The 25,687-nt window shown below is 36.5% G+C and overlaps 2 protein-coding genes across 3 annotated transcripts in view; both read right to left on the bottom strand.

The window, feature by feature from the left end:
- Window positions 1–349: 349 nt before the first annotated feature.
- coq5 (coenzyme Q5, methyltransferase) lies at window positions 350–4,400 on the bottom strand. The gene is made up of 6 exons (XM_087795584.1): window positions 4,230–4,400; window positions 3,654–3,803; window positions 2,061–2,389; window positions 1,206–1,294; window positions 752–863; window positions 350–695 (listed from the first exon to the last, which is right to left on the bottom strand). Exons 1-6 carry the CDS (start codon window positions 4,393–4,395, stop codon window positions 594–596), a joined length of 948 nt encoding a protein of 315 aa, XP_087651710.1. The 5' UTR covers window positions 4,396–4,400; the 3' UTR covers window positions 350–593.
- Window positions 4,401–7,218: 2,818 nt separating this feature from the next.
- Window positions 7,219–25,687, bottom strand: part of kremen1 (kringle containing transmembrane protein 1) — a 74,428-nt gene continuing 55,959 nt past the window's right edge. The window contains exons 4-9 of one of the 2 annotated variants that reach the window (XM_087789546.1): window positions 19,157–19,281; window positions 17,196–17,349; window positions 13,649–13,981; window positions 10,677–10,880; window positions 10,507–10,591; window positions 7,219–9,640 (exon numbers count right to left, since the gene is read on the bottom strand). In XM_087789546.1, the coding sequence (XP_087645672.1) occupies window positions 9,481–9,640; window positions 10,507–10,591; window positions 10,677–10,880; window positions 13,649–13,981; window positions 17,196–17,349; window positions 19,157–19,281 (1,061 nt within the window). In that variant the 3' untranslated portion in view covers window positions 7,219–9,480. The remainder of the gene's footprint in view (window positions 9,641–10,506; window positions 10,592–10,676; window positions 10,881–13,648; window positions 13,982–17,195; window positions 17,350–19,156; window positions 19,282–25,687) is intronic. The other variant, XM_087789556.1, reaches the window with a different exon arrangement.

The following is a 25,687-nucleotide window of genomic DNA, read 5'->3' as shown; positions in this document are numbered from 1 at the left end:
AGTTAAAAAATATATATATATAATGAACAATAGAAAATGTTTACATTTTTTTTTTAAATGATTTTATTGGATTGACTAAAACTAACACAAGTATAAACAAACCAAAATAAGAACAAAATGTATAAAATAAGTCATAAATTCAAAATGAAAACAAAGTTCTGCGGAGAATAAGATTTATTTTGTTAAATATTGTCAAACTAAATTGTACAAAAATGTACTTTAAAATCATGTAGTTAAAGGTTAAATGAAAATGAAATATAAAATAGAAGATTAAGAAATTAAAAGTAAATGTAAGATTAAGAAGATTTAATATTGTAAAATGAATCACGTCAAAAGTGTAAAAAGAAAAAACTTTAACTAGATTATATATAATTTTAAGGTATTTAAATAGTCAGAAAAGTAAAATGAAAAAAATAAACTTAAAGAAAATATAAGGTAATTCAAGGCTTAAAAATAAAAAATAAAAATAAAAGAAAAATATACAGAAAATAACTTTGTTAACTTTGTGTATTTTTCAAACAAATAATCAACTTTGGATGATTTTATACTTTATTGTCTCTCAAACAAACTCTTTCACATCAATATAAAATATTTCACAGCTTGAAGCCCGAGTGCAGAGACACGACTCCTGCCGTCAAGTTCCTGTAAGAGACGCTGCTGAATCCTGCGTCCTCGATCATGTGCTTGAACTCCTCCTGAGAGAGAGAGGGTCAGAGGTCAGAGGTCACACACACGTGTGTCTGCATCTCACCTGGTCCGGGAACTTCCTGATACTCTCCACCAGGTACTGGTACGACTTCCAGTCGCCGGCGATCACCTCGCCCAGGACCGGAATCACCTGGAAGCTGTAGGCGTCGTACAGACTGAGGCGCCGGCGGGCGAGAAAAAGAGAAGTCAGTGTTTTCGGCACGTTTTTAACTATTTTAACCAAAACCTTTAACTTCAGCATGAGAATTTGTTATAAAATAATTTATTAAAAGGGAGACAAAGAAGAAATCAGCTCATAAGCTTCAATTAAAGAAGCCAGTAGGTGGCGCTCTGGGTTCAACAAACATCAGGAAGTTGTAAACACAGAGCAGAGAGCGCCCTCTAGTGGCCTCTGAAGATCATTACAGGAAGATAAAGGGAGTTCAAAGTTAAGATTACATTTTTTTAAAGGTGAAGTTCAAGCCTTCTATAGGTTAAATAAGGTGTAATGTCCTCACCTGGCCAGCAGGGGGTTGGTGACCTTGCTGAACTCAAGACACATGAACCTGCCACCAGGTTTTAGAACCCGCAGCGCCTCCTGCAGGGCCTTTGGAGAACAACAGAGTGAAGAGTGATAATAAATTAAATATAAATAAATAAAACATAAATATAAATAAAGAAAACAAATAAATATGAATAAAGAAAATGTCAGTGACGAAGACGACGATGATGATGATGAAGATTATGATGACGAAGATGGAGACGATGATGAAGATGATGATGATGATGAAAATGATGAAGATGATGAAGATGGAGACGATGATGAAGACCAAGATGAAGATGATGATGATGATGACTAAGATGAAGATTATGATGATGATGAAAATGTCGGTGACAAAGATGGAGACGATGACGAAGATGAAGATGATGATGATGATGATGATGAAAATGTCGGTGACAAAGATGGAGACGATGACGAAGATGAAGATGATGAAGATGATGATGATGATGATGATGATGATGATGATGATGAAAACGTCGGTGACGAAGATGAAGACGATGATGATGATGACGAAGATGATGAAGATGAGGATTATGATGAAGATGATGATGATGAAAATGTCGGTGACGAAGATGGAGACGATGACGAAGATGAAGATGACAATTATGATGAAGATGATGATGACGAAAATGTCGGTGACGAAGATGAAGAAGATGATGATGATGATGATGATGATGATGATGATGACGAAGATGAAGATGACAATTATGATGAAGATGATGATGATGAAAATGTCGGTGATGAAGATGAAGACAACGACGATGATGGTAAGGATAGTAAGGATGATGATGACGATGATGTCGTCGCTCACCTGCTCGATGTGTGTGACGTTTCTAATCCCAAAAGCGATGGAGTAAATGTCGAACTGCTCGTCGTTGAAAGGAAGTTCTTCAGCGTCGCCGACGACCCACGACAGACCTGAGGTCAGCCCCAGACTCTGAGCCTTCTGCTGCCCGACCTTCAGCATCTCCTTGTTGATGTCACACACCAGCGCTCGTGACTCCGGCTCCTGGTCCGCGGCCTCGTAGCTGCTGCTGATGTCCTGCCAGGACGGAGACTGCATGGAGGTCGACGCTCGCCGCCGCCGCCGCCTCTGCTGCTGCGACGCCACGTAGTCCAGGAAGCGGAAGGAGATGTCGCCTGATTGAGGAGCGACATCAACGTTTGCTTTCATTAAACGCATTTAAAATATACATCAATTAAAATAATCATATAAAATATAATATAAAAGTGACACTATATAAAAATTCAATAGTTACAATTTACAAAATTAATTGAAAATAACAGAAAAATAATTAGGAATAGATTAAAAGAAACAAGATTTAAAATAATACAAAACTGAAATAAGATATGTTGAATAATTTAATAAAAAACATGAAAAACAAAATTTACAAAAGCACAACGAAAATTCCTATTTTAAGAAACATTTTAAATATTAACATATATTGATGTTTAATTGTGATTGTGATGTTTAAAAGCTTAAAAAAAGTTTTTTTTTTTAATGTATAGAAGGTATTCACAATTAAAAATCACTATATTGAAAATCTATTAAAATTAAAAGGTAGATCAAATTAAATTTTAAATTATAAGAAGATAAATTAAATATAAATAAATAAACCAAAAATATAAATAAATAAAACAAAATTAAATATGAATAAATAAAACATTAATATAAAGAAAACAAAAATATAAATAAGAAAATTTGAAATTAAACATATATAAAAAAGAGAAATATAAAGAAATTAATTAAATACAAATATATTTAAAATATATATATAAAACATTAATTAAATATAAATTAAAAACATAAATATAAATATATATATAAAATGTATTAAAAATATATATATAAATACAATACAATATAAAGGCCAAATCATTTGGAAATAGGTTTTATAATATTTTGAAAAAATGTTTTTTTCAAACTATACAAAATTTCGGATTTTCTTTGACAAAATAAATATACAAATAAATTATAAATAAAAAAAACATTAAAAGGTTCTGTCAGAAATCTTGAAAATGTTATTTTGACAGACAAAATATATATATAATATGAATGTAAAGATTAAGTAAATGTAAACAAAATTAAAAAACTAAACTTATGATTCTAAAAAACTAAAGACATTGAAGTGTAAAAAAAAAAAAGCTGTCAGCAAATAATATATATCATTCAATATTTAAAACATTATTTAGTTATTCAATTTATACTATATTGCACTATTTTTAACATATTCATATTTATACTTTTTAAAATAATTTCATTCTATGTTGTGTTTTTTAACAGTTGCCAAGCAACAAAATTTGTTAGCCATCTTCACTGCTGTGTTATTCTGTGCAATGACAATAAAAGGAAGTCCAAGTCTAAATAGGCGACACACAGTGGAAGCAGAATCCTGGTTCTGACCCGTTCCTCCGGCCACGTCCAGCAGTCTGGCTCCAGGCTGAGGGTTCATCTGGTGCAGCAGAGCATCTTTCCACAGGCGGTGGATCCCGAGACTCATGGCGTCGTTCATCACGTCGTATCTCTGAGCCACGTTCTCGAACACCTCGTACACTGGAGACCAGAGAACACTTGTAAACACTGAACATCATTGAGAAATAACACATGACAATGAATATCAAATGTTAACAGTTGTTATTCATAATTAACTATTTAATATCATTCTATAAAATATATTAATAAACAAATAATTGAACTTTATATTTCGGCATTAATTAGAAAAATATTAAACTTTTTTTTTGAGGAATTTAACTTCAAAATAATCCACTTTATGCGTGAAAAGGAAACTTTATTTAAGTTTCTGTTTCTAAAATGAATATTATTTCTGTCCAAGATCATCCCGAACTGTTGGTTTAATCCTCTAGAAACATGACAGCGTCAGAGAATCTTTCCTCACTTTATGTTTCGAGTTTTAAAGTCAAACAACTTTTTAAATGTCACTTTCTCGAAGGTAGTTCCGCCTGAGCGGCTGTCACTCGCCTTTCTTCTTCTTCTCCGCCTCCGGAACCGTCTCGAAGCCGAAGTGTGTGGTTTTATCTTCCGCGGCTTCAGCGAAGCATCGACGGTTGTTTTGAAAACTCGATTTAATGTCGCAGAGAGAAAGACGAGCTGCCCTCCGCAGCAGCAGCCTGACGGGGGCCGCCATGTTGACTGTCGTCCCTGCGTGGCAGCGTCACCGTGACGTCATAGACATGGGACGCTGCAGAGCGTTTCTATTTTTCTTCTAATCCAAATAAATTAAATGATGTGTATTTAAGTGTTTAAATAATAATTGAATACTACTACTACTACTACTTATAATAATAATAATAATAATAATAATTATAAATAGAGGGAATAAAATATGTTGTTATTTTCATAAATACTACTTAACGTTTGCCTTCAAGGGAAACGTGACATTTGTTTCATTGTTTTATTTTATAAATATATATATTTTTTTCTATATTAAATCTATGAGAACAAAAGTGAGCCGTGAATTCAATTAAAGTATGTTTGTTTCTGTATTATTAAATAATACAAAAAGTTTCTTCAATTAAAAAACAAAACATTTCAATTAAAAAAAAAATACTTTAAATTAAATTAACGTTAAAAAATACATTAAAAACGTCAAAACGTTCTTCACGTTCATATAAGAATGACGTCAAAACCTTTTTCACTTTAATCAAAAATGAAACGAGACTTTATAACTTTTTTTTTAACTTGTAATAATAAAAAACTAAAACTATTTGCCAAAAAGTCTTTAGCTTCAATAAAATATGACTTATAAAACGTTTTGACTAATAATAATAATACAAAAATCACTTTAATTTAAAAAAAATCAACTAAAATAGAAAAAAGACTACAAAACGTGTTTCAAGTCTTTTGCTGCCCCCGCGACCCTCCTGTCGCGCCTCAGAGGTCATGTCTGGTTTGTTCCTCCACAGGCTCGAGCTTGTCCTCCAAACCCCCCAAAGGCCACGAGACTCCACGAGTTCTGCCGGATCAGAGCCAGCATGGAACCTCCGAACAAACAAGTCTCTGCACGGAGCGTAAAGCGACTCTTTCTCATGGATCTCCAGAGCCGGAGAAACCTGTTCCTGGTCCCGACTGTGGCCCCCTTTGTCCCCCGTCCTGCTCCCTGTCAGGTCCTACGGTAACGAGACTCCCGCAGCTTTTGTCTGATCCGTGGAAGCGATCCTTGGTTTGACTCGGTTCAGGTGGATCGTGTTCCAGGAGCCTGTGGGAAGCTGGTCCTCCAGGGAAGGTTCTGGAGTTCTCACTGAGTACAAGAGGATACGCCCGGAGACTCCCAGTCTGACCCGCGCTGCATCGCAAACGCTGTTGAGAGACCGAGGTCAACCAGAGGTCATGACGTTTTTTGAAATGCTTGTATTGTTTGACGATAAAACATTAAAACTATAAAAAAGTGTTTTGAGTGAAAACACCTTCAGTCTAATGAAGTACTTGTTTCTACCAGCAGGGTGAGCCAGAGGACCAGGTCAAGATCCTTCAATTCTAAGTTTTTTCTTCATTAATAAAAACTGTTGCTGCAATCGAAATTTGATTTTTTTTTAAAAATACATTCTATGAAAAAGTCATTTCAGTGAAATAAAATAAATAGCTTCTTCAATTAAAACCAACATTTTATATTTTAAAAATGTGCTTCAATTGAGTAAAAATACTTGGTTAAGATAATGATATATATTCAATAAAAAAGCTGCATAAATCAAAAGGAAAGTTGCTACAATGATAAAAATAAATAAATAAAAAGCTACCTCTATCAGAAAAAGATGTTTCAATGACAAAAACGGAGCTAAATTTAAAAAAAAAAGCTGCTTTGATTGAAAAAAAAACACATTTTCTATAGAAAAATGAAGCTGCTTCAATAAAAAAGAGATTTTCAAATAGGAAAAAAGTTACTACAAAAAAAAAGTTGCTACTATAACAAAACGTTTTAATAAATATAAAAAAAATACTTGAACACTTTTTTTATTTGAACTGTATTATTTAATTGAAATCATGTTTTTGTGCCTTTTACATATTTTGGTCGAACATTTGATTCTTAAAAATAAATAAATAAAAGTCCTGAAGTCTTTTTTTTTTATTGAAAAAACATAATTAAAAGATCTTTTTTAATTAGATCATTGTTTGTTTGTTTTTTAATTTTAGCAACTTTAAAAAATTTGAATAAGAAACAAAAATACCTTCATAGTTGACATTTTTGTGATAAATTGACAATAGAAATAAATATTAAGAATAAAAAAATAAAATCATGTTAAGAACAACTTAAACAATAGAATCAAAAACTCGACCAGCAACAGTTTATTGAATAAAAGAACAAAAGAAACGATTTGTTTACTTCTTAAAGCGAGTGAGAAAAAGAGTCGCTGAGATGAAACTTTTATTTTGAAACATCTGGTCGTAAACACTGAGGCGCCGCCATCTTTGTCCCAGAGCTGAAAACACTTGACCCTTAATGTGTGTGTGTGCGTGCATACGTGCGTGTGTGTGTGTGTGCGTGCATACGTGCGTGTGTGTGTGTGTGCGTGCATACGTGCGTGTGTGTGTGTGTGCGTGCATAAGTGCGTGTGTGTGTGCGTGTGTGTGAGAGAGTCTGGAAGTCATTTCAGTATCTGATCGGCCCCGCAGCATCATGGGAAATAAGAGGATGCAGATGTTGACCTGGATGTTTTTGATAAAGACTCATTTCTGGCTGATGTGACGAGAAGTTATTTATTTTACCCCCCCCCCCTCACTGATGTGTCTAACTGGGAGGAGGTCCTGGTGCAGACCCAAATATGACCCCTAGTTGACCTTTGAACTTCTCTGATGGACTGAGAACAAACTTTCCACGTGAGAGTCGTGCTTCGCTGCAGCTGCTGATGAAAGTTAAACCTGGTTAAATATCATCTTGTTCACGAGTGAAGGGAGTTTTGTTCACAGTTTTCAATACATGAAAAAAGAAAAGACGTCTGCGACGTGGAAACATGCATACAGTGTTTATTGTACAGGACACTTTAAATTAAACCACTTCACGGATACAAAAGATGTGTTCGTCCCACGTAGAAAACAAGAATAATTTACCGTATAAATAAAAACCACGACTATGTACAAGTTCATCGACACAGAAGCTGCTGAACGAAGATAATCCTCTGTTTCTCTTCATCGCTGTGACGACATCGCTCGTCTAAACAACGTTTGTGAGTCCATTCAACCGTTTGTGTGTTTTCACGACGGTTGAACCAGGATGGAGTGCTCACGTAGCCGAAGTGCTGCCGGAGGTTCCCAGTGAGGCGGCTGTAAGTGCGTTCCATTTGTGATCCAGGGAGGAGTGAGCGCTGGTCATGTGCGATGAATCCACGTGAACAATATGTTCAGTAACACGAGCGGGACGTGGCGTTTCAATTAATCACGTTTTTTAACAAGTCGATGGTTTCGTCAAGTCCTCGTGACTCGTGACTCTTTCTCGTGAGTCGTGACTCTTTCTCGTGAGTCGTGACTCGTCCTTGTGACTCGTGACTCGTGCCCGGGTTCATGTCACAATCTGAAAGTGAGGATTGTGTTTTTTACTCTTGATGTCACAACTTTATTGATATTTGAACGCTACAACTTTATTAATGTAATGATTATTTCCCTATTTTGCTGGAACAAAACTTATCTTTATACTATTATTTATAGTATTTAAAGTAAAAATACATATGTTATCAATTTTTATTGAATGTTTTATAAGACCATAGTATAAAATTTGCCTATATATGAATATTTGTCGTTTAATCGCTGCTTTTATTCATGATGTTTTTTTGTTTTGTTGACCAATATTATCTGTATTTCTTCTATAAATATATATAAAGCAAAAAAAAACAATTAATCTTTAATCGTCTAAATTCTTGTTTAATTACAACTTTACTTTGCTCTGATTTTAATTTGAATAAAGTCAATAATATAAAAATGATATTTGTAGTTTAATTGCTGCTTTTATCGATTTTGTTTTGTTTAACTGACTAATATCATCTGTATTTTAATTTAATACAATTTGATTGAATCTAAATAAGTACAAACCAAAAACAAAAAATATTCAACAGCTTTCGACATTTATTTTTAATTACAACTTTTCCTTTCTAATCTGAAAGTTTTTAATAAGATTTTTACAAGAAAATATTAAAATGTACCTAAATATAAATTTGTACTTTTATTGCTACTTTTCTTTGGATTACTTTGTTTTTTACTATTGACGGATATTCTCTGTTTTATTTATTCATGTAAAAATATTTATATTGATTTAAAATAAATCAAATAGAAAATAAACTTTAAATGTTTTCACGACTAAATTCTCATTGAATTACAACTTTTCTTGTCTTATAATGTGATTTTCTAAGAAACATTTATCTTCAATTTAAATAAACTTCTCTATCAAACTATTTGTGGATATTTTTGTTTTGTTTTATTGACGGATATTATTTTTGATTATTGATCCACTTATTTGTAAATAAATACAAACCAAAATTAAATGATCTTTTAACAGATTTCACGACTAAATTCTGCTTGAATTACGACGTTTCTTCTCTAATGATCTGATTTACAGGAAACATTTTCATGTTGATTTAAATAGATTTTTTTCTTTGGCGCCATTTTAAGTCCATTTGTGTATTTTAAGTACACAACTGCCTCTCCTTTGACTCACAACCCTCCACACACCTGCTCCTAAACTAAACAAGTCTATATTTCCATGAGAGTCAAAGCAGTTGTGAAGACGTAAGTGAGAGTTCGGGGTCAAAGTGGATCCTTAAGGCACTTGAACACAACATACCCCCCCCGCAGTCCCGTCAACATCCTCTCTCTCCAGAGCGGAGTGGGCGAGCGAGCCCCTCTCTCGTTGACCCTGAAACTTCCCATGATTCAAGTGTTTCTCAGAGACGAGCGAGAGACTCGTTGTATGATCATCGTCCACACGGGGGCGGCAGAGAGCTCCCCTCGTCCTCCTCCGATGATGACGCGATGGATGGAACATGGCGGAAGGTTGAAGCTCCTCCTCCGCGGCGTCCTCGCGTCACGAGGCGTGACACCCCAGGGGTCCTCTCCTCTTCCTCGGGCGGGGGGGCGTAGCCTCTCCCTTAGCCACATGCTAGTTAGCATCTGGTGATAGTCTTGCTCGCGTCCTTCAGCTCAGCTCAGTGTCAGTGATGGAGCAGCAGCAGCGGCAGCAGTGGAGGAGGAAGAAGAAGAAGAAGAAGAAGAAGAAGTAGTAGTTGCGCTAGTTCCCCACTAGGGGGCTGAGGTCGCCGTGGTGGTTCTTGAGCTTCTTCTTGAAGAGGGAGATGGTGGAGGGTCGGTACAGGATGATCCAGGGCTCCGAGGACGAGGTGCTCTGGCTGCAGCTCTCCGAGCCGCTCACGGTCGGGATGTTGGGGGGCCTGGGGGGAGAGGCGGGGTCAGAGAGGTCACGAACCAGGAAGTGCCGTACAACGTAGAAGAAAAGATCAACTGTCGGTAAAATATATTTTGTATAAAATAATTATATTTTATTCTTTTCATATTTATTTATTTAAATAATGGTGTCTAAGAATCGGCTTTAATAACTGCTGGAGTAGACTGTATCCTCTCGTCCTCAGTCTACGTCGGAATCTCGCAAAAAATGTCATTATCCCTTTAACTAGAGGGATGTAACGACTTCTGCCATCTAGAGGCCGGAAGTTTAATTGCAACACACACAAAAGAAAACGCCCGTGAATATTTGATTAATAATTGGGAATTAAATTAAAATACAATTACTTTATTTTAGTCAGAATTAATTAAATTATAAACCATTAAAAAAACAAATATTAAATATATTTTGAATGTACAGAATACATGAACAAGGGTTACAACTAAATAAAAAAAAATATTATTATATAATTATAAACACTTTATTGAATAAAAACACTAAACCAACTATGATTAAAAATAATAAAAAGAGCAAAAAAAAGAATAATATATATGTTGAAAAAGAAAATTTCGATTTTTAACTGTGTATATTTTCTTAAACACACATATATTGAAATATTCATCAGAAAATAAATAAATATGATATAAAACCCTCTCACGTTATTTTGAGCGACAGGAAATATTCACCAATAAAAGCTTGAGAAGTAAACAACAGTAAAGTACAAAATACTACTTCTATTCAGTTTACTGTAATAAATAGGCTTTTACTTTGAAGGGCCACATGCAGAAGTAAATCCGACTAAACATTGAAATCATCTGATTTTATTGAGATTATTATTATTATTTAGGAACTCACTTGACGGAGACGTGCAGCAGCAGCTTGGCGACCATGGCGACCACGGTGAGGACGAGGAGGGCGGCGAGCGCGTAGATGGTCCACACTGAGGAGGGTCAAAGGTCAGCGGGTTGATCAGACGCGAGCACAGGAAGCTAAAGGCTAGTGAAACACGGTGGTGGGTCACATACTGTGTCCGGGGGTCCCTCCGTGTCCAGCCCACTGACCTGGCATGTTGTGCTCCGGTTTGCCGGGGCTGGACGTGATGACGTAGAGGATCTGCGAGGTCCGGCCCTTCGACGTGCTGTTGGACCTCGAGGTCACGCCCGGCGCCGGCGCCACCGTGCTGGCGAGGGCGTCGTCGCCCGACTCGCCCGACGTGTCCGTCATCAGAGCTGAGAGAAGAAGAAGTTTCTTCAAACCTCGAGAAAATATACTCAAACTTCACCTGTTTTTTAATGATTATTTGAAACAACAATATGAGTTTTTTTGATTCACTGAGTACATGTTGTGTTTATTAATACTTTCTATGGAAGTAAATCATCGGGATATTGAAGGATTTCAAATGTTGAAACTTCTTAGTTTTTATTAAAATTAAATTCAACAATTTGTATATTGAAAAGTTCATTTTTTAACTGTTGTATATATATTTAAAAAAAATAATCTTAAAATGGAAAAACGTTTTAATTAACACATATATTGAAATTCATATTACCAAAAAAAAAGGAAATTTAAAAAACACATTTTCTAAATTCAATATTCTTTAATTTATAGCTATTTAAATTCAAAATAAAAATGTGTTATACCAAGAGATACAACGAAATTGATTAAAAGTATTTGATATATTGAATTAAAATGGTTAAGAATTGAAATATATTTAATTTATCATTTATTTTGGAATAAAAACTATAAGTGTTAAAAAAAATGTTTAACCTTTTAATATAGAAATGTTGTTACATTATTATTCAAAAATAAATTAAAAGCCTAAAAATGTTACAAAAAAAATATGTTTTAACATTTAAAGTGTTAAATTCATCCAGTCAATATTCAGATTTCATTGATATCTACTTCCATATATTTCCCTTTTTATATTTATTATTTGAAGTTTATATCTCATTAAATTTGAGGTCTTTTATTGTAAAAAAAAAATACAAAATTAAATAAAACAAAGTTGGTTTTAAAGTTCATCTATAAAAGTACGTCAATCTGCTAGTGGAGGGTCTAATGTCAGTGGAGAGTCAAAATGGTGGATCAGACCTTTATCAGATGCGTTTCACGCAAATCATTTTTTGATACATTTCCGTTGTGCGTCACCGTGAGATCTGGGCTCTCATTGGTTAATTGGTTAATTAACTTTCACATCCGACCATCTCCCTTCCCCCGTCCTCGCCCTCGTCCTCTAGCGCCACAGTGTGATCGCTCGCCGCAGTTAAATCTATTCAACTCATTCTGCCGAGTCATCAGAATCCAGTCAAGACTATCGGGTCATCACGAGTCCTGCCCTCCAGGTCGTGCGTTCTGAGTGTGGGCTTCTGGAAAGAATCCGCAGAGCCATTCATCCCGGGAGCGTCGGAGCGCGGCCGCCTGCCGCCACTCGATAAGAGCTCCCGAGGCGAAAGAAAACATTATTCAAATGCGAGGTCCCCGGAGCGGCGAGGGACGAGGGATCCTCGGGTCCAACACCGGCTCATGCAAAGCAGCGACGCAAACAATCCCAGTGTAAACAAATAGGTTTGCATGAAGGAGGAAAAAACAAGAGCTTTTTTTCCTTCTTTACATTTGTTCTTTTTGTAAGTATTTACTTTTTTGGAAAAAACATGCCTTTTATGATATATTATCAAATATAAAGATTTTAATTGTAGCTTATTAAGCCTTTTTTAATAAAACATCATGGCAGAATGATTTATTTTTATTTTATTTTATTTTTTAAGGTTTTCTTTCTATTGGTTGACGGCCCCTTACAACAGTCGGAATTGGGAAAAAAATTTTTTTTTCAAAATGATCTAAAGTAAATGTTTTTTCAAGAAAATGTTCCTTCTATTCTATTTTATTTAATATAATATTTAACATTTTGTCGAATATTTTCTTTATTTCTTTTCTTTTTTTATTCCTTTTCTTTAGTTCTTCCTTCTTTCTATTGGCTTGACGGCCCCTAACAAGAGTCAGACAAGTGCGACCCTCAGAATTACTTTTTATTTTTATTTATTTTTATTAAATTATTATTCTTGTGAACATATACCAACACCAGACCTCCTTTTTTAATTGTTTGAGGGCTTTCTTTTCTTATTTTTCTGTTAATTTAACATTTGTCCCTATTGTAAGTATTTCTTATCCTTAAAATAAATTTAAATAAACTTATTTTTCTTTTCTTTTCTTTTATATTTGTACTTTTTTTGTGGGTATTTCTTTTTCTTCAAAAAAATAATCACTAAATAATATGACTCATGACCTTTGTTTTAAAAATACCACGGCATTACGACAAACTTTCATCTAAATATATATATATATATTTTTTGTTTTGTTTTGTTTTGTTTCTATTGGTTGACGGCCCCTTGGAACGGTCAGTTTCTTTGTCTTTAAAATTATTTAAAGTAAATATTTTGGAGGAAAAAAGATTCCTTCTATTTTATGTTATTTAATATTATATTTTGTCGAATATTTTCTTTATATTTTGTTAAATATTTGAGTTTATGTATATATATATATTTTTTTTAATATTTTTATATGCAACTTAAGGAGCTCCGTCATGAGATGTAATCACTTGTTTTTTATTTTTAGGTTTTTCTTCCTTCTTTCTATTGGCTTGACGGCCCCTAACCTTTAATGATATTATATATATAATTTAACAATATGTTTAATATTTAAATTCATGTATTTTATATATAAAAATGTAGCTTATTTAGCTTCAATATTTATTAATGAATTATTTTTCCTCCTTCCCATCATGTTGACGTCCCCTATCCTTTTATGATATTTTATGTTTTATTCAATAATATATTTAATATTTCAATTCATGTATTTTATATAGTGTTATTTGATGTATTATTTACTATATTTAAAAAATGTAACTAATTTAGCTTCATCATCTATTAATGAATTATTTCTCCTCCTCCCCGTCATGTTGACGGTCCCTGACCAGAGTGGCGCCCCCTGCAGGCCGTACCTTGGTAGAGCAGGGCGAACCCCTGCGCCTGGTTGGTTCTGTCGGAGTAGAAGTAGAGGATGACGAAGTCGCCCGTGACGTTGAGCAGCTCTCGGGGCGGGTGGCGCCAGTCGAACCTGGCGACCACTGTGTTGCTGTGTCCGTCCAGCAGCTCCACCATGTCCGTCTGGTGCGAGATGTCGAAGAAGGTGAAGTTGAAGGTCAAGGCCAGAGCTCCAGGAACCTGGACCGTCCAGTAGCAGACGCGCCCCGGAGAGTAACGGTCGGGGTAGTCGGGCGAGTAGATCACGTCCGACGGAGACGAATAGTTTCCTCCACAGGCACCCACACGAGCTGCAGGAGACACAGCTGTCAATCATTTATGTCCATCATTACATCAACATCCATCCACTATCATCCATCCAACTATCATTAATCATTCATCCATCCATCATTCAACCATTATATATCCATCATTCCATCACCATCCATCCACTATTATCCATCCATCATTAAACAATTATCAATCCATCATCATCCATCATTCATCCATCCAACTTTCATTAATCATCGATCCATCACTCATCTATTATCTATCCATCATCATCCATCCAACTATCATTAATCATCCATCCATCACTCATCTATTATCTATTAATCATCATTCATCATTCCAACTATCATTTATCATCCATCCATCATTCAACGATTATCTATCCATCAACATTCATCTATCCACTATTATCCATCCATCCATCCATCCATCATTCAACAATTATCTATCCATCATTCCATCACCATCCATCCTCTATTATCCATCCATCATCATCCATTATCATCCATCCAACTATCATTAATCATCCATCCATCACTCATCTATTATCTATCCATCATCATCCATCCAACTATCATTTATTATCATCCATCCATCACTCATCTATTATCTATTAATCATCATTCATCATTCCAACTATCATTTATCATCCATCCATCATTCAACGATTATCTATCCATCATCATCCATCATTCACTCATCGAACTATCATTTATTATCCATCCATCACTCATCTATCATCTATCCATCATTCATTCATCCAACTATCATTTATTATCATCCATCCATCATACAACAATTATCTATCTATCATCATTCATTCATCCAACTATAATTAATCATCCATCCATCACTCATCTATTATCTATTCATCATCATTCATCCATCATCATCCATCCAACTATCATTTATTATCATCAATCCATCATTCAACAATTATCTATCCATCATCATCCATCATTCACTCATCCAACTGTCATTTATCATCCATCCATCACTCATATTTTATCTATCCATCATTACCCATCCACCAATCATTTATTATCATCCATCCATCATACAACAATTATCTATCTATCATCATTCATTCATCCAACTATCATTAATCATCCATCCATCACTCATCTATTATCTATTCATCATCATTCATCCATCATCATCCATCCAACTATCATTTATTATCATCCATCCATCATTCAACAATTATCTGTCTATCATCATCCATCATTTATTAATCCAACTATCATTTATCATCCATCCATCATTCAACAATTATCTATCCATCATCATCCATCATTCACTCATCCAACTGTCATTTATCATCCATCCATCACTCATATTTTATCTATCCATCACCCTCCATCCATCATCACCCATCCACCTATAATTTATTATCATCCATCCATCATTCAAAGATAATCTATCATCATCCATCATTAATTCACCGAACTATCATTCATTATTATCCATCCATTCATCTATCCATCATTCATTCATCCAACTATCATTTATTATCATCCATCTATCACTCATTGATTATCAATCCATCATTCATCCATTATTCATTCACCAATCCATTCAATTATCATTCATCCATCCATTATTTATCCATCCATCATCCATCCTTCAATCCAATCCCTTTTCTAATTTATCCATCATTTAATCTATCAGTCATTGATCCATCCATCCATCCATCCATCCATCCATCATCAACCACAACCCCCTGAGTTATTCTTCCCTAAATAAATCCACCTTCCATCATCATCATCACTGATCTCATCCGTCCATCATCATCATCATATCCCTGTCTCTTCTTCATCCATCCATCATCATCATCACTGCTCTCATCCATCCATCATCATCATCACTGTGTCTCTCCTTCATCCATCCATCCATCATCATCATCATCATATCCCTGTCTCTCCTTCATCCATCCATCATCATCATCATCCCACTGTGTCTCTACTTCATCCATCCATCATCATCATCACTGCTCTCATCCATCCATTATCATCATCCTATCACTGTCTCTACTTCATCCATCCATCATCATCATCACTGCTCTCATCCATCCATTATCATCATCCTATCACTGTCTCTACTTCATCCATCCATCATCATCATCACTGCTCTCATCCATCCGTCCATCATCATCATCATCATCTCACTGTGTCTCTACTTCATCCATCCATCATCATCATCACTGCTCTCATCCATCCATTATCATCATCCTATCACTGTCTCTACTTCATCCATCCATCATCATCATCATCACTGCTCTCATCCATCCGTCCATCATCATCATCATCTCACTGTGTCTCTACTTCATCCATCCATCACCATCATCACTGCTCTCATCCATCATCATCATCATATCACTGCTCTCATCCATAATCATCATCATATCACTGCTCTCATCCATCATCATCATCATATCATTGCTCTCATCCATCATCATCATCATATCACTGCTCTCATCCATCATCATCATCATATCACTGCTCTCATCCATCATCATCATCATATCACTGCTCTCATCCATCATCATCATCATATCACTGCTCTCATCCATCATCATCATCATATCACTGCTCTCATCCATCATCATCATCATATCACTGCTCTCATCCATCATCATCATCATATCACTGCTCTCATCCATCATCATCATCATATCACTGCTCTCATCCATCATCATCATCATATCACTGCTCTCATCCATCATCATCATCATCATCACTGCTCTCATCCATCATCATCATCATATCACTGCTCTCATCCATCATCATCATCATATCACTGCTCTCATCCATCATCATCATCATATCACTGCTCTCATCCATCATCATCATCATCATCACTGCTCTCATCCATCATCATCATCATATCACTGCTCTCATCCATCATCATCATCATCATCACTGCTCTCATCCATCATCATCATCATATCACTGCTCTCATCCATCATCATCATCATCATCACTGCTCTCATCCATCATCATCATCATATCACTGCTCTCATCCATCATCATCATCATCATCACTGCTCTCATCCATCATCATCATCATATCACTGCTCTCATCCATCATCATCATCATCATCACTGCTCTCATCCATCATCATCATCATATCACTGCTCTCATCCATCATCATCATCATCATCATCACTGCTCTCATCCATCCACCACATCCTTCTCTTCCTCCCTGAGATAGTGTGATGAAGGTGAGCTCACTGTCGAAGATGATGATCCATCCGTCTCCTCCGCAGGGCTGCGTATGATCTCCGAAGCAGACGTGGTTACACTCCATGCTGGGCGACTCTCCCTGGTCGTGGACGTCCACCTCGTTGCCACAGAAACAGGCGTATCCAGACTCCATGCCTGCCAGCTGAGGACGACACAACCGTGAGCAGATCATTCACAAAAGTGTCGGATCCTCTCCGGCGCCGAGGTCCAGAATCAAAACACTGAGTCACGTATTCCACTGGCTCGCCAGAATGTGGGGCGTCAGGAAAACCAGCCGGCGTGACGACCTCGGCGGTGGCAGCGGCCCTCAAAAGAGCTTTTGTGTCGGCATCAGAAGGACACCATTGTCCCGCTCTCAGGGCCTGAGTCACCGAAGGTGCCGCGTCACTTCCCGCTCAAGACCTCTCATGGAGCCGGAATCCACCACTTTAATGGAGCCCAGTTCTGGTGATTCAGGAGCCCATGAATCATGACAAGTCATCGTCCTCAGACAAGTTGCCCCAGATTCCAAAAAATAAAAAATAATTAACATATTATATATTATATGAAGAGAAAGCTTAAATAAAAGTTAATAATAACATTGAAGAAATAGAAAAATGATTCAATATTTTTTGTTTGTTATGGATAAGATTAAACATGATAAAAATAAATAAACTAGAAGATATTAAAAACAAGTTTCGTTAAAAAGATTGAATATAGAAAAAATAAAAAGCATAAAACTTGACTTAGGGTTTTAGTTAAAATCCAATTGAAATGGAATTAAATGAAATTATATATTACAAATATTTAAAGGAAAATATTTTTAATACAAAGTTTTCTGAAAATATCAAAGAAATAAAAAATAAAACTATGAGGGTTATTGTAAGGTTTAAAAAATAAATTGATATTTAAATCAAATAATCAAATAAATATATTTAAATACACATATATATATATATATATATATATATATATACATATATATATGAAGAAGATGTTAGAAAAATGGTTTAGAATGTGTGTAGTAATAAACTCGTGTATATTATATTTAAAAAATAAAATATATTTTAAAAAGCATTGAAAAACATGAATAGGAAATTAAGCTGGCAGATCAAGTACATCTACGTTTTCACACCCATCTTGTCATTGGATGACAGTGATGTTTTTTTTGGAATTTGTAAAAGAAAAAAACCTTTTGTTGTCAAATTGTATCATTTTTTGAACAGGATTATTTTGTTTATCAATTATATTATTTATGTTACTTGAGATGGTCCCTTAAATTAAAATCCCCATAATGCACTGCAACATCTTAAGACGTTTCTATTTGTTCAGGCTTTTCCTTGATTTTCTGGAACTCCTGTGTTGTTCTCAGTATTATCTTGATCTTTAAAGTATATACTTTTTTGAGTATTGTTTTGATTGTTTAAGTGCTTTGTGACCCTGGTCTGGAAAAGCGCTATATAAATAAATATTACTTACTTACTTACTTACAGTTGAAGCTGTTTTAAGACGCAAAGGTTTTAAATTTGAATTGATTTTAAGACCTTTTAAATCTTTTTTTGTACGTTTTCTGACTCCGTGACCGAGCCAGACAGTCCAGGGACGAGGCCCGGTCTGCGCCTCATTATCAGGCCCGTGTTGTTGCCGAGATAATGAAGAGAAGACGACGGCGACAGCGTCCACGACTCCTCCGGGAGCTTCAGCACTTAATGAAGAGACGTGACAGACTGCGTTCGGAACCAGCGGCGGAGCTGCCAGAACCAGATGTGTCCATCTGGACACCTGGATCCGTTTACCGCCAAGACAAAGTCCTGCCAGACTCGGAGACGGACGAGAAGAAGATGAAGAATAACGCTGGGGTTTCCAGCTGTCGGCTTAGATCACTGCCATGGCTTGTCATGGAAACACGAGACACAGGAAACAGGAAGTGCCAGCCAGAGTTTTGGGGAGAGTTTTAGAAAAACGCTCACCTTGTATCTCTGCCGCCGGCAGAAGCCGATGCAGTTCTGGATGGTCAGCTTGTTGGAGGTCTCGCTGCTGCCCGACAGGGTGGGGGGGTCGCCACTGTCCTTGAAGCAGCCCAGGTTCCCGGGCACTGTCGGGCGAGAAGGAGGTGAGTGACATGTGTCGACACCGACTAGTTCTGAAGCTTCTTGTTGCTCATATTAAGATTCAATAAAATCATTCGCCGTCATCCACTGATTCCCTAAGCAGCGCTGCGGGAGCCTATCCCAGCTACTCAGGGCGATAAGGAGGGGACACCCTTAACAGGTCGCCAGCCTCTCGCATGACACACTCTGATACTTGTGGTATGAAAATATTGGTTTAATAAAACATTTTATTTCAACACCGTATCGATGTTCAACAACGATTATTTTAAATACATTTTTTTAAGTAGTTGTTTTCACTTTTTTATTCATTGATTTAATTGTATGTATTTATTTATTTGTCTTTCAAGTAAAATTCAGTTTTCATCGTAGTTTCTTATATGGTTTACATTTAAATAAAGTGTGTTATAATATAATTCCATTTTTAACATACAGCTAAAGAAGCTAAAAAAGCAGCTAAAGAAACAATGAAATCCTGAGAGATCCCAGGGATGACTGAGGACGAGAGGATACAGTCTACGCCAGCAGCACTTGGAGCTAATGATCAGTAATGGACATATTTTGGTTTCAAAACAAAGCAGTTACGCCTTCATAAAGTGTCATGTGGTCTGTAAATACTGCAACACCAGAGTCAAGTACTCGACAATACTACACATATATCCTTGTTACTACAGTATCATGATAGATTGTATTGTTGACCCTGTAACATGACATGTATGACGTCGCCAGATTCCTGACAGTACACACCGCTAGTCAGACCTACAGACAACTTCAACCTGTCCATTTTGGACTGTGGGAGGAAACCGGAGTGCCCAGAGTAAACCCACGCAAACACAGACTTTCTTAAAAAATAAAACAATATGTTTCCATATTGTTCATTCCACGCGATTTTAGCAGTGATGGTATTTCCTTTTTTTTTTTTACACTATAAAGTTCAGGTAAGGGTTTAGCATTCATTGGATTTTACAATCCATTTTCCAACAGTGGTTCAGTCCTACTTCCATCACTCAAACACAACTTCCCAAATCCATGATTAGTTTCCAAACTTTAGAGGAAAACTTCTCCGACTGAACTTCTCTCTCTCTCTTTGGGGTTTGTCGCCGAAGAAGAAGAAAAAAAATCCTCAGGATACTTTTAAGGAGACAAGTAGGACAGCGACATCACACACTTCTCAGACAAACCTGCTGTGTATTCGACGGGACAACAACACAACTCTAGCTGGAGCGCCGGAGAAAAAAAAAACTCTCGCTGTAATTGAAACAAGTCATCTCACCGGAGATCAGCGCGAGTCTGATTGTGAGTCAAAGTGAAACAGTTTCTTCTAAAGGTCACGTTTACCAACGAAGGGCAGCTTTCGAAATATCATTAAAAATAAAAGATCAACTCAATGACGGAAGATAAGTCAACATCAGGAAGAAGAAAAGTCTTTCAACACTTGCACGTCTTAGATGTAACGCTCCAGCTCCTGATGGTGATTCTCCCTCCAGCCACCAGGGGGAACAGTATCTTTCTGTATTTTATTGGTTTTGACTTTGGGAGTCAAGCTGAGTGCAGCTCAAAGATAACTCTACACGAAAATGAAAGTATGTCTCCACCTAACCAGTACTTTCTCATTTAATTGAATAACTATATTGGCCCCTGGTGGTCGCCTATACTTCTTTCTTACTTGATTCAACTATAATCTCACTTATAAAGGGTCTATTTTTTTTTCGGTCAGTTCAGTTAATATTCATCTTCAATTATTTGTTTTATCTTAAGCTAGCATACGGAGTTGCCATGTCCAAAATGTGGTCCGCGGTCTCCGTTATAAACCACGTATTTCAACCAGAGAATGGATTTTTTTTAATTTCTGTACAGATCGGAAAAAACATGCACATTTTTAAATGTCAAAATCATAGAAAGTCTTTCTTCACACTTATCTTTTAACCATTTGTCTGTTTAAATATATAGGAGCTTTTATTTTGGTGAGAAAATATTAAACTTTAAACTTTTTGTTTTATCTTAAGCTAGTATTTACTGAGGCATGTCCAAAATAAAGCCCGTAGTCTTCGTGATAAACATATTATTCAAACCGAGAATGTAAAAAACTAACGTTAGTAATTAAAAAATACACATTTTTAAATGTCAAACAAGCTTTTTATGACAAAAATCAAATAAAACTGCTTCACGTCGAAGCCAATTACTAAACACAATGTATTATTTACCGCGGTCAGGTTGAAGGAGCTTTTATTTTGAAGTTTCCTATGAGAAACTTTGGCTTGTTTTCCTTATCAAACGTGGCTGTGATGGTTTAAAAAGTTCAGACATGTGGCGAGAGGATCTTTGGTTCGTCTCGGGAGGACGAGCTGCTGATGTCCGTCAACAAATATCCGAGGAATGACGGCGACCTGGAGTAACCCTGAGCACAAACTGCACTGTTGTGTCAGAGTCTTGTACGAGTTTCTTCTTCTACAGAAATACAAACCGCGAGAAAAGACAAAACAACAAGTCGATCTGAAGCTCAGAGCCACTGACTTCAGATCTCACTGGAATGATGTTAAACTGATGAAGAAATCTATTTATTTACTTATATTGAATTATTCTTTCATATAAAAAATATATATATATTTATATTGTAATAATTACGAAAAAATTGCATAAAAAAACGCCTTTAACCCTCATTTTTCCTTTTTTTTTTAAAAGAAAACAATAAGTTTAATTAATTATTTACTTTACGTTTCCAAGTCAAATTGAAATACGACTTTTTAAAAATACTTTAAACAATTTTTAAAATAATAAAATAACATTTTTAAAAATTTGAGATCACACAAAAAATGTGTTTATATAGACTTTATTTATGAATAAAAAGATACAAAAATGTAACTGCACTGAGTAAAAATCATTTACTAGATAAGAAAAATATAATAATAGATCATGAACCAATACACATGTTAAAAATGATAATTTTTATGAGCAAACTAATTAATATAAAACTAATAAATAGAGCAAAATAAAATTGACTGTTAATTTCAATAAAAATGCTGATTTCAAAACACGTTTTTTAAACATGTTTCATCCAAACGACTTCTGGAACCAACAGTGATGTGTTGGACTCTTGATAGAATAATCTCCACATGATCAGAGGATGATGTCACAGCAGTTTCTCCATCATGAGTCACCGCTGCCGACCTCAGCCTCGCCGCAGAGGGACTCAAACACCTGGTGGAGAACCAGCAACCTCCCTCCGAGCAAGGTATGCAGGCGCCACTTCAATGCGGCCTTTGAAAGTACTCGTGCGGGTACTTTGAGGAGATGAAAGCTTATTCTTTCTCAGTGTGACAGACGACTGCAAACGACCGTCGTCCTGACGTCCCGGAGGCAGGAAGAGACGCCGCGGCCGATCATGGAGTCACGGATGTGAGACCGAAGCGTCATTAATCGCTGATGTCGGGACGATCGGAGAAGATACTGAACCTCAGGAGCTGCTCGACTACTTTGGTCTGGAGGGAGAGGAGTACGGACGGATGTCGTCAGTATTCTGGAAATGTTAGAACTTGAACAATAAGTGTCTTTTCTGGTGAGAAGAATCTTATGATACGTATCACGATACAGGGTCAATGACAAAATATATTGCAATACCGTAGTAACCAGTATATATTTGTAGTATTGTTGAGTACTTGCAGAATTTACAGACCACATGACTTTTGATGAAGTCGTAACTGCTTTCATTTGTTTTGAAACCAAAATATGTCCAAAAATCAGCTTTAAAAAAGCTGCTTGAGTCAACTGTATCCTCTCGTCCTCAGTCAACACCAGGATCTCGTGGGATCTTGGAAAGTAACAAGTTAAACCCGTTTCTAGAAGTGTGTATTGTCAAGAATATGATTCGATTTGTATCACGATACATGGTCAACGACACGATATATCATGATACTGTAGTAGCAAGTATATATCTGTAGTATTGTCGAGTACTTGACTCTGGTGTTGCAGAATTGACAGACTCTTGACAAAGTCGTAACTACTTTCATTCGTTTTTTTAAACCAAAATATGTCCAAACATCAGCTTTAACGGTGCTGGAGTCGACTGTATCCTCTCGTCCTCAGTCATTGTCAGGATTTCAAAATATTATAGTAAAAATAATAATACAATAAAAATCCACAAGTATTATACAATCCAAAACAAACATCAGCTTTAAAAGCTGCTGGAGTTGTATGTATCCTCTCGTCCTCAGCCATCGCAGTATTTCATTGTTTCTTTCCGTGCGAATGACAGAGTGACATCTAGAGGCCGAAGACTAGAAATGATTGACAGCGAACATCTGCATGTTAAAAAGAAGAACTTCAATAAATCTAAAACGTATCAACTCAAGGTCTGTCTGAATCTTCAAATTTGTTTTTCTTCTTCTGAAAGTCATTTTATCGAAAGATTAAAAAACAATCTAAGTGATTTCAATAAAATGCCAGCGGAGGAACTAAAAATACAATCAACTACTATATATATTAGAGGCTAGTATGTTTATTTTTTCTCAGAGAGACTTCAAAAAGTGTTTTATAAAACTTTTTCATTTTGATTCAAGCACCGTTTCAAAAGTACTTGAGTATCAGATAAAACCTTCAGCATAGTACTGTTCCCTGTCATAGTGAGTCTCATCCAGACGTGAAGGTGTCGTGTTCATAAACACAACTGGATCTTCTCACCACTGGGACTCTTCACACTAGTGACGTCATGATCCTCGCGCAGATGTTCGAGATCCTCCGAGACCTCGTCTCAACATCTGCTCCGGCCCACCCGCGAGACCCGCAAGATTGTCGGGAACTTTTTACACAAAGTTTAAAAAAATAGGACGAGAACATGCATTAAAAGTGGGATTCACGAGGGATTGGTTGGAATTGTTGATCCTTTAAGCGAGTCCTGTGAGTGTTTACGACATGGTTCATTATTTACAAGATGTCTTTGAACGCAACACGGTTGGTTTTTACACGAACATTATTTCCTCACAGTGTATCAGTTAAAAGAAACAACATGTTTCCATATAAAGTATTTAACATAATATACAGTCGTCCCTTGTTTACTAGGGGGGTTAACCCTGCTTAGTCATGTATCCTCTCGTCCTCAGTCCTGCAACGTAGTAACCCATAAATGTTTCCCGAGTTGAAATAAAAAATATTTTTAACTTGCAAACTCAACATTCCAATACTCCCGACAACCCTTTCAATAACGTAACATAAATTGTTACCATGATGCTTTGCCGCCCAGCCAACCAATGGCATTTGCCGAAACAGGAACATTATTTAAAATGTATTTTTGTAGCGACAAATCAGCCGCCGCTTAACAGAACGGTGTGTAGAAAGGCATCATGGGAGTTCACAGTTTTGTGTGCACCACAATTAACTGTGACTCCAAAAGAAGTTCTGGCCAAAAGTTTTTTTGATGTTCAAAAAAATCACTTGTTTGTAACAAAATTAACAAAGAGAATGAGTTTTGACTGCAGGTTGATACATAACGTCTAACCCTTGCGTTATCTCAGGGTCAAGGTGACCCGAGGGCCCGAAAACAAATGTGTTTGCTGTATCCCTTGTGTTTTCCTTGGGTCAATACCTATGCAGAGGTTGTTCATCTTGACCCAGAGACAACACAAGGGATACCACAAACATGTTTGTTAACAGGCCTTCGGGAAAATACTAGACCATGGAGGGTGAACAATATGTCGAGGGACCACTGTATATATATATATATATATATATATATATATATATATATATATATATATATTATCGGGCTGTGGGAGGAATCCAGAGTGTCCTGGTGAAACTAAAGTGTACTACAAAAGGGTTCCCAGGTGCACACCAAGAGTTTCCACCAACTGTACGACCTTCTTATCTCGCAGATCTTCCCACAAAATGAGTCTTTAATAAACCAGCGTCGAGTGTCGCAACAAAACTTCTCAAAAGTTCTTGTTTATGAGAACTCTCTGGACCCCCCCCCTCGTCCCACTTAGCCTCTGCCCCCCACACCCCCCCCCCATGTCATTGTTACCCCGGCCTCATTTATTACCCCTTTTCTGCAGCTCTGTATATTCAATACATAAACAAATACAGCTGCCGACGAGTGCGGTCGGCCTGAGAATGGCGGCGCGTCTCCCCCGAGGACAGCCGGCTGCTCCGCCATTGTTAGCGATGGAGACGAAGATCTCGCCGGAGTTTATGCTTCGCTTTTTTTTCCCTTTTTTTCCTTCTGTGGCGCTCGTAAATTAGGCCGGCTGTAAATGGAACGCTTCATCGTCGCACAATGAGTTATTATTGGACAGGAAGAGTCAGTGAGAACATGTGCGAGTCGAGCTTCACACTGTCGTTGTGCGTCTTGTCCTCGGGAGTCGAACGCACAAACATGAGCGGATCATTTGAGGTGAGAGT

Source organism: Callionymus lyra, chromosome 1, assembly GCF_982586985.1.
Source record: "Callionymus lyra chromosome 1, fCalLyr1.hap1.1, whole genome shotgun sequence".
NCBI classification, from domain to species: Eukaryota; Metazoa; Chordata; class Actinopteri; order Syngnathiformes; family Callionymidae; genus Callionymus; species Callionymus lyra.
This window is presented reverse-complemented; position numbering and strand designations above follow the sequence as displayed.

What these genes read in the sequence shown, in the direction of transcription:
- coq5 (XM_087795584.1), bottom strand. Translation starts at nt 4,395, where the DNA reads ATGGCGGCCCCCGTCAGGCTGCTGCTGCGGAGGGCAGCTCGTCTTTCT. An exon ending in GGACGTGGCCGGAGGAACGG is followed by an intron (nt 2,390 to 3,653) that starts GTCAGAACCAGG and finishes CTCCTCAATCAG; the next exon opens with GCGACATCTCCTTCCGCTTC. An exon ending in TCAGGAAGTTCCCGGACCAG is followed by an intron (nt 696 to 751) that starts GTGAGATGCAGA and finishes TCTCTCTCTCAG; the next exon opens with GAGGAGTTCAAGCACATGAT.